This window comes from Schistocerca piceifrons, chromosome 11 (assembly GCF_021461385.2).
Source record: "Schistocerca piceifrons isolate TAMUIC-IGC-003096 chromosome 11, iqSchPice1.1, whole genome shotgun sequence".
Classification (NCBI taxonomy): domain Eukaryota; kingdom Metazoa; phylum Arthropoda; class Insecta; order Orthoptera; family Acrididae; genus Schistocerca; species Schistocerca piceifrons.
The window spans coordinates 14,709,641-14,726,939 of NC_060148.1; the positions used below are offsets into that span (position 1 = coordinate 14,709,641).

The window sequence follows — 17,299 nt, forward strand, 5'->3', positions numbered from 1 at the left end:
TGTAAGACAGAGCCTCATGAAAGTAAATACTATGAGACATTCTAAGCCGAAAGCAAATATTATTTTCAATGCAAACTTACATTTCTTAAACGGACGCACTGTATTATTTCTCACCCAACCGATAACTTGAAAAATCACAAAAACAATGGCGTTTGTCACATCGCAATACGTCAATTACATCCCGTGAAACTGAGGCTTAAAATCAACGAAACGGTAACCGCACGTCCAGAGAAGCAAGAGTGAACCCCACGTTGCTTGTAATCGCCATATGATTGACGTAATACGATGCAACGAACCCTGTACTTACGTACTGTACGACGAAAAACAAGCGAAGAGTCTGCTCGTTCGTGCGTTATGGATTTATTAGAACGGACATAACGGTAACGAAAAGCCGAATATCATCGGTCAGCGTAAACGTAATTAATGGCTGACCAGGGATCTAAGAGAGAGGTAATTGGTAGTTGTACGCAGGTGTGTGACGGTACATCTGTATTGTTTCGAGTCCAGTGAATAATAGTGTAAGTAGCAATAAGTAAAGCGGAATGATATTTTCACTCTGCAGCGGAGTGTGCGCTGATATGAAACTTCCTGACAGATTAAAACTGTGTCGGAACGGGACTCGAAGTCGGGACCTTTGCCTTTCGCGGGGAAGTGCTCTTTTTTTTAAATTTAAATCTCATTATGTTCGTTTTCGTTCGTTGTATCTGCCCGGGGCAGACGTCGCAAGACACTCGTTTCAGTTCGTTGTTGATCGATTAACTCACTTTTTTTTTTATTACAGAGGGCAGCTAACCCTCTGACCGAACACGCTGAGCTACCGTGCCGGCATAGGTATATGAACGTATCATCAATCCAACAGACCACCAAATTCTCTTGAACTGAGCTACCCAAGCACGACTCACGACCGGTTAATAAGTAAAGCATTTGTTGCATCGTAGTACGTCAATGAAATGGCGATTACGAGCAACATGTGTTCCACGCTTGCACTGCGGGATGTGGCCATTCGTTTGTTCCAAGCGTCAACTCCACTTTGCAATATGTGATGACGTAACTGACGTATTGCGATTTAACAAGCACCTTTCTTTTTGCGATTTTTCATGTTATTGATTGCGTAAGAAAAAATACGGGGTATTTATTAAAAAAACCGTAAGTTGGCGTTGAAAATAATATTTGCCTTCAGTTAGAATGTGTCATAGTATTTACTTTGACGAACCCCTGCGTCACATTCATACCCGTGAAAGTCGATCTTCAGTATCTACTGTTGTTCCAGAGATATTTGCGCTGAAACGTTTAAGTGGACCATTCTGTATAGTACATCGATGTTCCGTGAGCCACCTTTACACACCATAGCGGAACGTTTCTCTGATACGATTAGTTTGTTTCGTGCTTCCCTGATCAAATCGCACATGGCGCGTAGCATAAACGACTGGGAAACAAATCCCTTCTACTGCACGTCTTTGCATTTCATATTTTGAGTGGTAGTAGTATGGACAAAAAAGAAGAAAAAATGTCTACTAAACATGGGCTCTAAACTGGATACCTTAAAGAGTTACGAGCATTTGTTCGTCTCCGCTGCTATGATACACGTGTCTTCTAGAGAACAAGTGCTCATAGCTACTACGGTATGCATTTGGGAACCAATGTTTACCAGACAATTTTTTGTTGTTTTGCTCCATACTACGGCCTCCCAAAATATATAAAGCAAAGTGTTTGCTTTAGAAGAAATTTGTTTCACAGTATCGAAGATGAGGAAGGTAAGCATTCTACAGCCCCTGTTTATTAGACTTTCTTGCTTCGAACGATTGTTCCTCTCAAGTGTCTGAATACTGAAATTTCGTCTTGGGACACTTTGTATACTGGAGGAGGTAACATGTTGCCTAACAGTTTCAACAGTAAACCCTCTCCGTGACGCACAATGCCTCTCTTGTAGCGTGTGCCACTGGAGTTCGTTGAGTATCCCCGTAACGCTCCCTCGACGACTGAACGATTCCGTGGCGAAACGCGCGGCTCTTCTCTGGATCTTCTTTGTCTCTTGTCAGTCCTATCTGGTAAGGGCCCCAGAGTGCTAAGTAGCACTCATGAATTTGCCTCGCAATTTTTCTGTAAGCCACTTCTTTCGTGGATGAATTACATTTGCTTAACATCGTTCCAACGACTCTCAGATGGAATGTGCTGGCTATTTGTTCTAAGTGTTCATTCCATTTTATGTCCTTATGGAGGGTTACTCGTACAGTTTGAATCCCGTAGAAATGTTGGAACACGTGAGGCAATACTGACCCTATGAATTATCTTAGAAAATAGATTAAGGGAGGCAAACCTATGTTTCTACCGTTAGAGAAACCTTTTGACAATGTTGTCTGGAATACTCTCTTTCAAATTCTGAAGGTGGTAGGGAGAAAATACAGGGAGTGAAAGGCTATTTACAGTTTGTACAGAAACAAGATGGCAGTTATAAGAGTCGAGCGGCATGAAAGGGAAGCAGTGGTTGGGAAAGGAGTGAGACAGGGTTGTAGCCTCTCCCCGATGTTATTCAATCTGTATAGTGAGCAAGCAGTAAAGGAAACAAAACAAAAATTCGGAGTAGGTATTAAAATCCATGGAGAAGAAATAAAAACTTTGAGGTTCGCCAATGATATTGTAATTCTGTCAGAGACAGCAAAGGATCTGGAAGAGCAGTTGAACGGAATGGACAGTGTCTTGAAAGGATGATATAAGATGAACATCAACAAAAGCAAAACGAGGATAATGGAATGTAGTCGAATTAAATCGGGTGATGCTGCGGGAATTAGATTAGGAAATGAGACGCTTAAAGTAGTAAATGAATTTTGCTATTTGGGGAGCAAAATAACTGATGATGGTCGAAGTAGAGAGGTTATAAAATGTAGATTGCCAATGGCAAGGAAAGCGTTTCTGAAGAAGAGAAATTTGTTAACATCGAGTATAGATTTAAGTGCAGGAAGTCGTTTCTGAACGTGTTTGTATGGAGTGTAGCCATGTATGGAAGTGAAACATGGACGATAAATAGTTTGGACAAGAAGAGAATATAAGCTATAAGAATGCTGAAGATTAGATGGGTAGATCACGTAACTAATGACGAGGTATTGAATAGAATTGCGGAGAAGAGGAGTTTGTGGCACAACTTGACTAGAAGAAGGGATCGGTTGGCAGGACATGTTCTGAGACATCGAGGGATCACCAATTTAGTATTGGAGGGCAGCGTGGAGGGTAAAAATCGTAGAGGGAGACCAAGAGATGAATACACTAAGCAGATTCAGAAGGATGTAGGCTGCAGTAGGTACTGGGAGATGAATAAGCTAGCACAGGGTAGAGTAGCATGGAGAGCTGCATCAAACCAGTCTCTGGACTGAAGACCACAACAACAACTCCTACATATTTTACGGTTGTTACTATTTCCTGCGGGCCGCCTCCATCGCTGAGTGTTCAGCGGACTGACTGCCATGCGGTGGACGTGGCTTCGATTCCCGTTGCTACCAGGTTATTTTTTTTTCCCCTTATTGGGCGGTTTGGTGTGAGATGCTGTCAGCTTCGTGATTGCAGATTGAGAATCTACTTGACCGAGAAGTAGCGGCTCCAGGTCACGGAAACTGACAATGGCCGGCCGGCCGGGCTTCCATACCGCATCCAATGACGTCACTGCCGAAGGATGACACGGCGGTCGGTCGGTACCGGTGGGCCCCACAGGGTTAGTAGACGGAGCTTACGTTTACTATCTCGCCAATAAAGCGGTACAGCATTTGTACAGTACAGCACTGGACTTTTTCGCCAGTTTCTGCGCAACACGCTACAATTACGAGCATCTACGTTCGTGGCCAGCTGCCAGTCCCTTGAGCAATCGACGAGCCTACGCATTTCGCTACAATTTCCTAGCGCTGCGACGTCTCTGTACGCAACAGCATCAGTTGCGAAAAGCCTCGCGGAATTTGCGATGTTATCCATCACATCATTATCCATTAGATCATCAGTATAAATTGTAAACGGCTGTGGCGCTATAACACTGCCATGGTGTACTCCGGGTATTACCTTTACATCTGTCGATTTCGTTCCAGTAAGAGCGACGTGTTGAGTTCTGTCTGTAAGGCAGTCTTGAATCCAGTCCCAAACCTGGTCCGATACTCTGTAAGGTTGCACTTTTCTCAGTAAACGGCAGTGCGGGACGGTGTCACATGCCTTTCTGAAGTCGAGGAACACGGCATCCACCTGAACCCCGTTGTCCACAGAGCTGTAAATCCAATGGAGAAAGAAGAGTGAGATGAGTTTCGCAAGGTCTCTGCGGAATCTGCGCTGATTTGTGTAGGAGAGATTCACATTCTCCAAACCCGTGATCATGTGTGAGCATAAAACCTGTTTCACTAGCCTGGTACCCATCGTAAGAGGCAAGAGGAATGACTTCTATATTATATATATATATATATATATATATATATATATATATATATATTCCAATGGCCTGGTACCCATCGTAAGAGGCAAGGAATTGAAACTCTAGACAATTATTTCCCCGTTTCATCTTCCTCTCGTGGCGTGAATTCCCAATTTTTTTAAGGTTAGGCACTGGAGAGGTTTTCATATACATTTCGTCTGTTTTTTTATCGCTTATTAATTTTCGAGTGAACACATTCAATCATTTACATATGTAAAAGCTGTGAAAGAAGGTATACATAATAAAACGCATTACGACTGCTTAAAAATGAGTCTACAAATATACCAAATGCTGTCAGAGTGATGTTGCTTTGCTTTATAAGGTCTCATCTTGGTTTCCAGCTTGGGTAGAGACAGGTCAACCAGTGAATATCGTCATGGCTGCCTCTCTTCTACAGTTTTTGTCCGCTCTTAGAATTGGAGGCGCAAACAGGGAACCCGTCCAGCATTCTTTTAACTGCCTCGTAGCGCAAATATCCCCCAACCCCTTCCAACCGTTGGTTGATTCACTGTGCAAATTGTAGCCCCGTCTTCCTGAAACGCGGGCATAGGAACTTTTACCTCTTCACTCCACACAGTTTCTCTGCATCTCTCAAATCCTGCTTATGGAAGTGGGAGGAATACTCTCAGATGTCTGATCCTTTACTATCTCCACAGTCCTAAAGTGTAAGAGAAAAACGCACTTATATTTGAAAAGTTCACGCCACATTTTTGTGTAAATTGAAGCAGTACTCTTATACGAATGTAACATTTATTTCTGGCTAACAACGGACAGCTCAGGCAGAAAAAGTGAGGATCACGGACTCGGAATGCAAAAGCGCCATAGAAAGAGGAATCACGTCTAAACCGACCTCCAAAGACCCCCGTACAACATTTTTGTTGTGAAGATATTTTGAAAGTGAAGTGAGTTTTGACAAAAACCACCTCGCGAAATATGTGGAAACTTGGGTTGTACTATTACTGTCTATTGTTCCACAAGGACTGTTCAAGATTACCTCTGTATTAGCAGAAAATGAAGAAAAAAGTATTTCAGTGCTTCGTTAAATATATTTTTGGGAGTTCTAATTACATTGTCAATGCATCTAATAGAGATTTATTGAGAAATATTTTTCCGAAACCTTTGAAGAATTGAAAGTTCCTAAAACGTAAGCTGTTTTTGTGGATATGCAATACACACAGAGGTATTTGTCTAACAGAAATAATTTTTGGTCTCCCCAGGTAACTGTAACGTGATCCCAAGACACAGAGCAATTACAGACACTGGCTGCGGGTGGGCATTGACTTAAATCAATGGGGTTAGTGGAAAATTAGTGCCGGCTGGGATTCTAACTCGGGTCTGCTGATTACTAGGCCGGTGCTTCGACCACTAAGCCATCCTACCTCAGCGGTCGTCGCAATTGCACGGACTAACCCATCACGCCTCCTGTCACACGCAAATCTTCAGCTTATGCCCACACTTCCGATGTAGTGCCCTTTGCCCGTTACCGTCAATACTCGCGGCATTTCGCCGATTCCCGTAAGCGTTCAACCGTGGTTTGCATCTCCACGGAAGATATCACTGGTTGTCTCACATTACTTGTATATACGTGCTGTCTGTCCTTTCGGACATGTCAGAGAAAACAGACACCATATATGTATAATATGATCAACAACATGTGGTCTGCATTAATAACTGCTGGAAAGAAGGTATTGTCAGTATACATTTTCAGGAGCTCAAATGATTTTAACCTAGCGTCTTACAATGCTTTGATGAGCAATATGTCTCGCATCCACTTAATTAATAAAAAAATTTAACATGTCAGTAGCTGTTTGTGGACATCCTATTGTAATTGCACGGAAAGCTAATATATGAACGAGGGCAAATGAGTATTTGTCTTGTACAAATAGCTTCTGGTGACCCCTAGGGGACTGTAATATCGGCAAAATTATTTGTTCTCCATTAATAGTGTTGGAAAGAAGCCAGTACAAGGGTAGCGATAATGCGAGGGCTGCAGCAGAAACGACGTTTTCTATTCACCTCATGGTGCTCGTGTGGGACATACCTCTCTTGCTGTTTCACTAATTTACACTGCTTACAAGAAAAGATGATTTTTTTTTATTTGACAACAGGTTAATCGATACAGTACTAAAAACCTCGAATTAATTGTTATATTGAAATATGAAGCGCGAAATGCAGTACACAAAATACACTTGCGCGAATAGCTTCTGGTGTCCCCCAAGGTTCAATGAAATGCTCAAAACTACTTCTACGCTTAGTAAAAATTGCTCGTAACAAATTGTACTTACAAAGTCGGTTCTTCCTAAACAAACTGGGCGGCTTAGAAATTTTTAATGCTCGAGAAAATGCTCCAGTGATACTTCTCCAGACACTTTAACAAAGGAAACAATGCTTAGAGATACGAAACACCCTCTTTTGGTGAGCGATAAATGTCAAGCAGTTAGAAGTCGACTGTAAATCTCTGTCAGTTAAAAGTTGGCTCTACCGGGTAATCTGAGGGTCGTTTCGAGAAGTTTGCCACTACCATCTCGTCCCTAATGTAGCTCTTGTTTAGGGAACTGCCCAAATAACCAGAAAAAAAACTTGAGTTGCGCTAATCAATGTATACTAACAGAAAGAAATTCAATACACAATACTGTTGGGCAATGGCCTTGTACGAGTAACGTCTGGTGTCCCCCACGGCACTTTATCACGACCGAAGCTATTTGTGTTCTCTGTATCACTTGTAACGAATTTTTACTTACAAAGGAGGGTACTCAAAAGTTTCTTTCAACGGCTCAGAAGCTTTCAGCGCATGTCAAAGACCACTGACGTGTTCTCCAACTACTTCTAGACACGAAATAATGCTTTTAGGTGTGAATTGTTCGCGTTTGCACGAGATATGTCAATATTACACAAATCATACGGCAGTGTAATGTGTGTGGGCCTCTCTACAGCTTATCTAGGTCTCACTTATATAAAATTTCGAGTAGCAAAGACACAATACAAAAAATAACAATGTTATATGAATAAGTACAGAAATAAAGCCCCCAGGCAAAGATGTAAGTATACACAGGTACATGTTCCTCTTCTCCTATTACAGTTCGGCATGGCTCAATACGCCATACATGATCACTATAATTTCCATTCTACATTACTGCAGCAGTTTAGCGAAATCCTGCCTCTAATAACGGGTCCAAAGGGTCAGAAAGATGCTTCCAACATGGCCGATAGATCTCCTCAGAGAGATATCGTACAGCGGTTCGAACCAGCTTCCTTTTTCGTACAAAATGGAACCTTTTTTTTATTTCTGAGACACATCTGGTCATTACTCGGCCATATTCGGCCCAGAGAACACGGCTGTTAGTAGTAATAAGGCAGCCCCTTAATGAAATCGCTCACAAAAAGGAACACACGGGCAGAACAGGGTGTGTTGATATGCACATCGTGTGCGACCACTTGCTTACCTTGGGCGGCCGCGTGTGGAACCAGCAGGTGCAGGGCGATCGCAGACACCAGCAGAAGCTGACGGCACGTCAAAGGCGCCGCCGGCGATTTTCCGGGCGGAGAAAAAGCCATTTTCCCCGATATTTTTCCCTACCTATTTGCCTCAGGCGATACTCATAGCAGATTCCGCCGCGGGCGAAATTGTTTTGGCAGTTTCCGCTGACTAGACACCGGTAACGGAGCGACTAGAAAAGTGTGCGAAGTAACTAGCCTGGGACTCGTTACTACTCTTAAACTATTCAGAAAAAGAATACTGAAGCTAATTTTTTTTTCCCGTCCTTCGCGCTCAAACGGCGGACGGCGACATGTTTCGCGTGCGCGAAATGGGGTGAAAGATGTCGCGAGAGCGGGATACGAGACTGTCGCGAAGTCCCGGCAGAGAGAGAGACACAGAAAGCTGTGCGGTATGTTCTGTGAGTGTGTGTTTCTCCCTGACCGCTTGCTGCTCCGACGCGCAACGTGCGGCAGCAGTTTTGCGACTGATGAGCGACGAGTTCGAATGCCGCCCGGCTTGGCGCCGGCGTTTGACCGATCGGCTGTCTCCGTGGCGCTTCGGCTGGGCTCGGCGGGCCGCGTGGTGGGGGGAACAGAGCGAGACAGACAGCTGACGGCTCATCCGCGCATTATCTCCGCGCTTCCCCCACGGCATCGTACCGGGACCGCAACTATTCGCGACAGTCATTATCGGCCGTAATGCGAAACTGCATCGTATAAGCTGCGCCACTTTACAGTATGTTCTTAGGAGCACTTAAGGACTTCTGCACTTTTTTCCCTCACCGTTATTCCGTTCCAAATGCGGCATCGTACACACAGTAAACTGCAATGACAGAACTCGTAAGCAATAAAAACCTATGTAATGCCTTCCTCAACGAATAGTGGTAGCGTTTACACACTACTGGCCATTAAAATTGCTACACCAAGAACAAATGCAGACGATAAACGGCTATCCATTGGACAAACGTATTATACTAGATCTGACATGTGATTACATTTTCACGCAATTTGGCTGCATAGATCCTGAGAAATCAGTACGCAGAACAACCACCTCTGTCCGTAATAACGGCTTTGATACGCTTGCGCATTGAGTCAAACAAGAGCTCGGATGGCGTGTACAGGTACAGCTGCCCATGCAGCTTCAACACGATACCACAGTTCATCAAGAGTAGTGACTGGCGTATTGAGACGAACCAGCTGTTCGGCCACCATTGACCAGACGTTTTCAGTTGGTGAGAGATCTGGAGAATGTGCTGGCCATGGCAGCAGTCGAACATTTTCTGTATCCAGAAACGCCCGTACAGGACCTGCAAATTGCGGTCGTGCATTATCCTGCTGAAATGTAGGGTTTTGCAGGGATCGAATGAAGGGTAGGGTAACACATCTGAAATGTAACGTCCACCAGGCAACCCCGGTCAACTGCTGTTTGGAAACGTTCCTCATGTCAGCACGTTGTAGGTGTCGCCACCGGCGCCAACCTTGTGTGGATGCTCTGAAAAGCTAATCATTTGCATATCACAGCATCTTCTTCCTGTCGGTTAAATTTCGCGTCTGTAGCAGGTCATCTTCGTGGTGTAGCAATACGTAATTTTCTGTCCCTAACTGACATAGGGGATCCAGTATTAGACTCAGAATTTAAGCGAACTTTGGAAGACTTAATAAGATCGAATAAGGCACAACGGATAAATAAAAACAGAATTTCTAAACTCACTGAGGGAAGTAGCAACGAGACAACTAATCCCGTTGCTCTAACGGTTCAAATGGCTCTGAACACTATGGGACTTAACATCTGACGTCATCAGTCCCCTAGACTTAGAAACAACACAAACCTAACTCCTAAATAACCTAATAACATCACACACTTATATGCCCGCGGCAGGATTCGAACCTGCGACCGTAGCAGCAGCGCGGTTGCGGACTGAAGCACCTAGAACCGCTCGGCCACACCGGCCGGCAAATGAGTTACGAAATGACGTTTAATTCACGATACTGCCGCTAGGAGACTGGTAAGCAGCAATGACTGACAATGGAAGACTGACGACACAGCAACGATCGGCAATTGTGTTACTTTTTCATGAAACGAAAAGCCTTGTTGTGACTCAGAGGCGTTTTCGACAACAGTTTAACACACGATGGGTCCCTTGCGAGAAGACCATCCACAGGTTGTACGATAAGCTTGTACAGGAAGGAAAAGTATTGGAAGCGAAGCGACCTCTGCCTAAGCCTGTTTGTTCGCCGGAGAATACTGAAGCGGTACGAGTTGCTGTTCAGAGAAGTCCCAGGAAATCGTGTAGAAAGGCAGAAGAGCAACTGGGAATATCCAGACGCTCCGTTCAACGCATTCTTAAAAGTGACCTCCATATGTACCCATACAGGGTGACCTGTGCACAGAAGCTCACTGAAGAACACAAGCAGCAGAGACTACTGTTTGCTCTGTGGGCGGAGGATAGGAAAGAAACTGTCAACAACGTTTGGGTTTCAGACGAGGCGCATTTTCATTTAGACGGTGTGGTTAACTAACAAAACGTACGCTTTTGGGCCACTGAAAACCCACAAGTGCTTCATGAACGACTACATTATGCTCCGAAGATTACAGCGTGAGCAGCAGTTTCCAGTCACGGACTTACTGGACCCTTTTTCTTTGAAGAAACTGTGAACAGCGAGCGTTATTTGAGCCTGCTTCGCAATAGCTTCATTCCACAGCTTCTTGCTACTGCCTTGCCCTTCGACACGCAGTGGTTCGTGCAAGATGGAGCAAGGCCACATACTGCAAACACTGTGTTGGAGTTTTTACACGAGCATTTCCACATGCGGATCATGTCACTCAGGTTTCCAGGTCGCTTCATTGACGGACAAAATTGGCCCCCCAATAGTCCAGACCTCAGTCCATCTTTGGGGGTACCTAAAGGAAAAGAAATTTTCCGAAACGTCCACGTGATTTAATGGAGATCAGAAGACTTATTCTTCAAGCTTGCAGAGAAATTACGGAAGACATGTGCCGTAGGGTAATCAGTGTTCGTTTGAAGGAAGTTAGGAAACGAAATGGTGGACATATTGAGCATGTGCTGAGCTAGAACAAATCTCCATGGACGGCTCTTCATTGTAGTATATGTTCCATCCAGATTGTACTGACAATAAAGTTTATATTCAAAAACAAAATGGTAACACATTTCGTGCGCCAGCCTGTAGACACATAAACACAACAAAGTTAGGAAACTACTGCGATAGCAAAGAGAGCTTCACTGCAAGTTTAAACGCAGCCAAAACCTCTCAGACAAACAGAAGCTAAACGATGTCAAAGTTAGCGTAAGGAGGGCTATGCGTGAAGCGTTCAGTGAATTCCAAAGTAAAATTCTATGTACCGACTTGACAGAAAATCCTAGAAAGTTCAGGTCTTACATTAAATCAGTAAGTGGCTCGAAACAGCATATCCAGAAAAGATCATAGGTAGTTCCAGTTCTCAAGAAGGGTCGCCGAGCAGATGCGCAAAACTATAGACCTATATCTCTGACGTCGATCTGTTGTAGAATTTTATAACGTGTTTTTTGCTCGAGTATCATGTCGTTTTTGGAATCCCAGAATCCACTATGTAGGAATCAACACGGATTCCGGAAACAGCGATCGTGTGAGGCCTAACTCGCTTTATTTGTTCATGAGACCCAGAAAATATTACATACAGGCTCCCTGGTAGATGCTATTTTCCTCGACTTCCGGAAGGCGTTCGATACAGTTCCGCACTGTCGCCTGATAAACAAAGTAAAAGCCTACGGAATATCAGACCAGCTGTGTGGCTGGATTGAAGAGTTTTTGGCAAACAGAACACAGCATGTTGTTCTCAATGGAGAGACGTCTACAGACGTTAAAGTAACCTCTGGCGTGCCACAGGGGAGTGTTATGGGACCATTGCTTTTCACAATATATATAAATGACCTAGTAGATAGTGTCGGAAGTCCCATGCGGCTTTTCGCGGATGATGCTGTAGTATACAGAGAAGTTGCAGTATTAGAAAATTGCAGCGAAATGCAGGAAGATCTGCAGCGGATGGGCACTTGGTGCAGGGAGTGGCAACTGACCCTTAACATAGACAAATGTAACGTATTGCGAATACATAGAAAGAAGGATCCCTTATTGTATGATTATATGATAGCGGAACAAACACTGGTAGCAGTTACTTCTGTAAAATATCTGGGAGTATGCGTACGGAACGATTTGAAGTGGAACGATCGTATAAAATTAATTGTTGGTAAGGCGGGTACCAGGTTGAGATTCGTTGGGAGATTGCTTAGAAAATGTAGTCCATCAACAATGGAGGTGGCTTACAAAACACTCGTTCGACCTATACTCGAGTATTGCTCATCAGTGTGGGATCCGTACCAGGTCGGGTTGATGGAGGAGATAGAGAAGATCCAAAGAAGAACGGCGCGTTTCGTCACAGGGTTATTTGGTAAGCGTGATAGCGTTACGGAGGTGTTTAGCAAACTCGAGTGGCAGACTCTGCAAGAGAGGCGCTCTGCATCGTGGTGTAGCTCGCTGTCCAGGTTTCGAGAGGGTGCGTTTCTGGATGAGGTATCGAATATATTGCTTCCCCCTACTTATACCTCCCGAGGAGATCACGAATGTAAAATTAGAGAGATTCGAGCGCGCACGGAGGCTTTCCGGCAGTCGTTCTTCCCGCGAACCGTACGCGACTGGAACAGGAAAGGGAGGTAATGACAGTGGCACGTAAAGTGCCCTCCGCCACACACCGTTGGGTGGCTTACGGAGTATAAATCATGTAGATGTAGATGTAGTAATGGTAGCCGCGGGATGCGTCCCATGCGATTTGCCAGGAAATCGTCAGAAGTTGCCGAGTGGGTTTGGCCTGGAGCCCGGAGCTCTGAGAGCTGCGATGACGTGCTCCACACATGGAGGGGCGCCAGAAGGCGCAGCACACATGTAGCTGGGCGCCTCGCCCTTGTGGAGGCACAACATGGCGTAGGACGGCAGTTTAACCGGATATCGGACAAGGTCTGCGTTTGTTGTCGCGAGTTCTGAACGGGCAAAAACTCCAGACGTAAAAGTGACTTCGGGTGTTCCGCAATGGACTGTTAGAGGACAGTCCCTACTTACAAAACACTACCTGTTCAAAGTGTCTGGATGCCTCCTGTAACGCGCAAATGAATGCCGGTGAAATAGGACAGCAGTGACAGCTGAATGGATCGATAAGGGGGGCTCAGTCATTTCGAATATCGCCTGACTAACAAATATGCCGATAAGGCGAAACATTACGACACTGCTCTCGGCGATGTTGGATGGCACCTGGTTACGCTGCGGGCAGCTGATGCGGTAGCGAAAGTGTGCAAGCGCAGCAGACACGAACGGGGGATCAGCCTAAAGCGAAGATGGTTCAGATGGGTCTGAGCACTATGGGAGTTAACATCTGAGGTCATCAGTCCCCTAGAACTTAGAACTACACTGCTGGCCATTACAATTGCTACACCGAGAAGAAATTCAGATGATAAACGGGTATTCATTGGACAAATATACTAGAATTGACATGTGATTACACTTTCACGCAGTTTGGGTGCATAGATCCTGAGAAATCAGTACCCAGAACAACCACCTCCGGCCGTAATAACGGCCTCCATACGCCTGGGCATTGAGACAAACAGAGCTCGGATGGCGTGTACAGGTACAGCTGCCCGTGCAGCTTCAACACGATACCACAGTTCATCAAGAGTAGTGACTGGCGTATTGCGACGAGCCAGTTGCTCGGCCATCATTGACCGGACGTTTTCAATTGGTGAGAGATCTGGAGAATGTGCTGGCCAGGGCAGCAGTCGAACATTTTCTGTATCCGGAAAGGCCCGTACAGGACCTGCAACTTGCGGTCGTGCATTATCGTGCTGGTATGTAGGGTTTCGCAGTGATCGAATGGAGGGTAGAGCCACGGGTCGTAACACGTCTGAAATGTAACGTCCACTGTTCAAAGTGCCGTCAATGCGAACAAGAGGTGGCCGAGACGTGTAACCAATGGCACTCCATACCATCACGCCGGGTGAGACGCCAGTATGGCGATGGCGAATACACGCTTCCAATGTGCGTTCACCGCGATGTCGCCAAACACGGATGCGACCATCACGATGCTGAAAACAGAACCTGGATTCATCCGAAAAAATGACGTTTTGCCATTCGTGCACCCAGGTTCGTCGTCGAGTACACCATCGCAGGCGCTCCTGTCTGTGATGCAGCGTCAACGGTAACCGCAGCCACGGTCTCCGAGCTGATAGTTCATGCTGCTGCAAACGTCGTCGAACTGTTCGTGCAGATGGTTGTTGTCTTGCAAACGTCCCCATCTGTTCCATCTGTTGACTCGGGGATGGAGACGTGGCTGCACGATCCGTTACAGCCATGCGGATAAGATGTCTGTCATCTCGACTGCTAGTGATACGAGGCCGCTGGGATCCAGCACGGCGTTCCGTATTACCCTCCTGAAGCGAGTGATTCCATATTCTGCTAACAGTCATTGGATCTCAACCGACGGGAGCAGCAATGTCGCGATACGATAAACCGCAATCACGATAGGGTACAATCCGACCTTTATCAAAGTCGGAAACGTGATGGTACGCATTTCATCTCCTTACATGAGGCATCACAACAACGTTTCACCAGGCAACGCCGGTCAACTGCTGTTTGTGAATGAGAAATCGGTTGGAAACTTTCCTCATGTCAGGACGTTGTATGTGTCGCCACCGACGCCAACCTTGTATGAATGCTCTGAAAACCTAATCATTTGCATATCACAGCATCTTCTTCCTGTCGGTTAAATTTCGCGTCTGTAGCACGTCATCTTCGTGGTGTAGCAATTTTAACGGCCATTAGTGTACTTAAAACTAACTAACCTAAGGACATCACACACATTCATGCCCGAGGCAGAATTCGAACCTGTGGCCGTAGCAGTCGCGCGGCTCCAGACTGTAGCGACTAGAACCGCTCGGCCACTGGGGCCGGGTAAAGCGAAGAAATGGGCTGCGAATGGGGGAATCCACTGAGATAAGTGACTCTGAAAAAGGGCAGAGTACTATTACGCAAAGTCTGTGAAGGAGAATCGCGAAACCGGCGAAGCTGGTGGAGTGTTCACTTGCTACTGTCGTGAGCATCTAGTGAAAGAAGCTGTTTTTTGGTGAAGTGAAAAGTGTTTTACTACGTTATTTGTGGATATACTGGTTATAATTGCGTGTGCATCATAACATCGCACCATGATGCGGACAATGAAAGTGCCTGCCACACGAAAACCTGTAGTAATTAACAGACAAGTGATCCAGAAAATTCATGCACACCAAATGTAAACAGTAAATAAAAACAAAAACCCACAGATGATGGCACAGTGGTGCCTAAACATGTTTGGGAACTGAGAAAAAACGTTGTTTTCATAACTAGTGGACCTCACATCCTACAATTTTAACTGCAAACACGGCCAAAACAAGGAACTGCAAATCAAAATGACGTCAGTTACGATTGCATTGGGCACGGGACTGTCGGGATTATACTGTCGGTCAACGGGAACTTCTCGGCCCTTCGGGTAAATCACATTTGCCAGACGTTGTGGCCGAGCGGTTGTAGGCGCTTCAGTCAGAACCACGCTGCTGCTACGGTCGCAGGTTCGAATCGTGCCACGGGCATGGATGTGTGTGATGTCCTTATGTTAGTTAGGTTGAAGTAGTTCTAAGTTCTAGGGGACTGCTGACCTCAGATGTTAAATCCCATAGTGCTCAGAGCCATTTGAACCATTTGATACAATTTTAAACGAGACTCGTCCGACCAGGCATCAACAGTCCAATGTCGGTGTTTTTGGAGCTAGGCGAGGCGTAAAACTTTGTGTCGTGCAGTAATCGAAGGTACACGAGTGGGCCTTCGGCTCCGAAAGCACATATCGATTATGTTTCGTTGAATGGTTCGGACGCTGACACCTGTTGAGGACCCAGGACTGAAATATGCAGTAATTTGCGGAATGGCTGTACTTCTATCACGTCGAACGATTTTGTTCAGTCGTCGGTGGTTCCCGTTCTTGAAGGATCTTTTTCAGGCTGCAGCGATGTCGGAGGCTTGATGTTCTACCGGATTCCTGATATTCACGGTACACTTGTGAAATGGTCGTACGGGAAAATTCCTTCTTCATCGCCACCTCGGAGATGCTGTGTCCCATCGTTCTTGCGGCTACTGTAACCCAACGTTCAAACTCACGTAAATCTTGATAACCTGCTATTGTAGCAGCAGTAAGCTTTCTAACAACTGCACCATCTAGGGCCGGCCGGAGTGGCCGTGCGGTTCTAGGCGCTGCAGTCTGGAGCCGAGCGACCGCTACGGTCGCAGGTTCGAATCCTGCCTCGGACATGGATGTGTGTGATGTCCTTAGGTTAGTTAGGTTTAATTAGTTCTAAGTTCTAGGCGACTGATGACCTCAGAAGTTAAGTCGCTTAGTGCTCAGAGTCATTTGAACCATTTCCTTATCTAGGAACTGTTCACCACCGCAGCGCCGCATTCTGCCTGTTTACACATCTCTGTATTTGTGCACGCCTGTACCAGTTTCGTTGGTGCTTCAGTGCAGTTCGTAACCTCTCCGTCTTGTGTACCAGGCGGGGAAAGCACCCTCTGCCGCGTGCCGGTATTGCGGCCTGCAGAGTTGCAAAGTGCAGCTGTATACACCGCGAACGAGGTCGCAGCCAATGCGTGCAGCCGCGGCATCAGCACATAAACACAGCGGTTCCGATCTACTTTATTTCCCGGGCTGCTTACGCAGTGGACGGGGGTGACTTGTGTGTGTTTACTGGCTGGCCGCGCACTCCGCTCTGAGCGGACGCTTTTCTCGCCGCTGTGCTATCAGGGAGTGCAGCGGGCGAGTCGGCGGGCATTCTTTGGCACACACCTCGCCTGCTCCACTGGCCAGCTCGCCAGCCAAAAGCTGCACGCAGGTCTCGTCTTGTCCGGCCGCGCTTCGCAAAACACACACACACACACACACGAGCTACGCATGACAACCGCGTTATATCATACCTTTTTGTAGCACCTGTGTCATCCCCTAAGATTAACATCTGCTTTGGTGTTCCCCACGGCTCGATACTTGGACCATTTTTATTCACATTTCTCACAGGGTCCGTTGTCGTACAACATCCATATGTTGTATTTTCTCACTCAGGTATTCTTTATTCATTCCAACCCCCATGTCATATTATTTGTCAGCCAACACTGCATCGGCACTCCGCAAGCCACCTTAAGGTGTGTGGCGGAGAGTACTTTCTACATCACTGGCACTGCTCCCCTTTTCCTGTTCGAGTCGCGAATGTTTCGCGGGAAGAACGATTGCTGGTAAGCCTCCGTGTGAACTCGAATGCCTCTAACTAT

The 17,299-nt window shown here is 45.9% G+C and overlaps 1 protein-coding gene across 14 annotated transcripts in view; it reads right to left on the reverse strand.

Annotated features, from left to right (window-relative positions):
* The window catches only part of LOC124720011 (basement membrane-specific heparan sulfate proteoglycan core protein), an 801,341-nt gene that overhangs the window by 628,084 nt on the left and 155,958 nt on the right, over positions 1-17,299 (reverse strand). The window contains exon 1 of one of the 14 annotated variants that reach the window (XM_047245263.1): positions 7,885-8,266. The exons of 12 other annotated variants lie outside the window; for them this stretch is intronic. In XM_047245263.1, coding sequence (XP_047101219.1) covers positions 7,885-7,996 — 112 coding nt within the window. In that variant the 5' untranslated portion in view covers positions 7,997-8,266. Of the gene's footprint in view, positions 1-7,884; positions 8,267-17,299 lie in introns of those variants that run through there. One more of the 14 variants, XM_047245264.1, reaches the window with a different exon arrangement.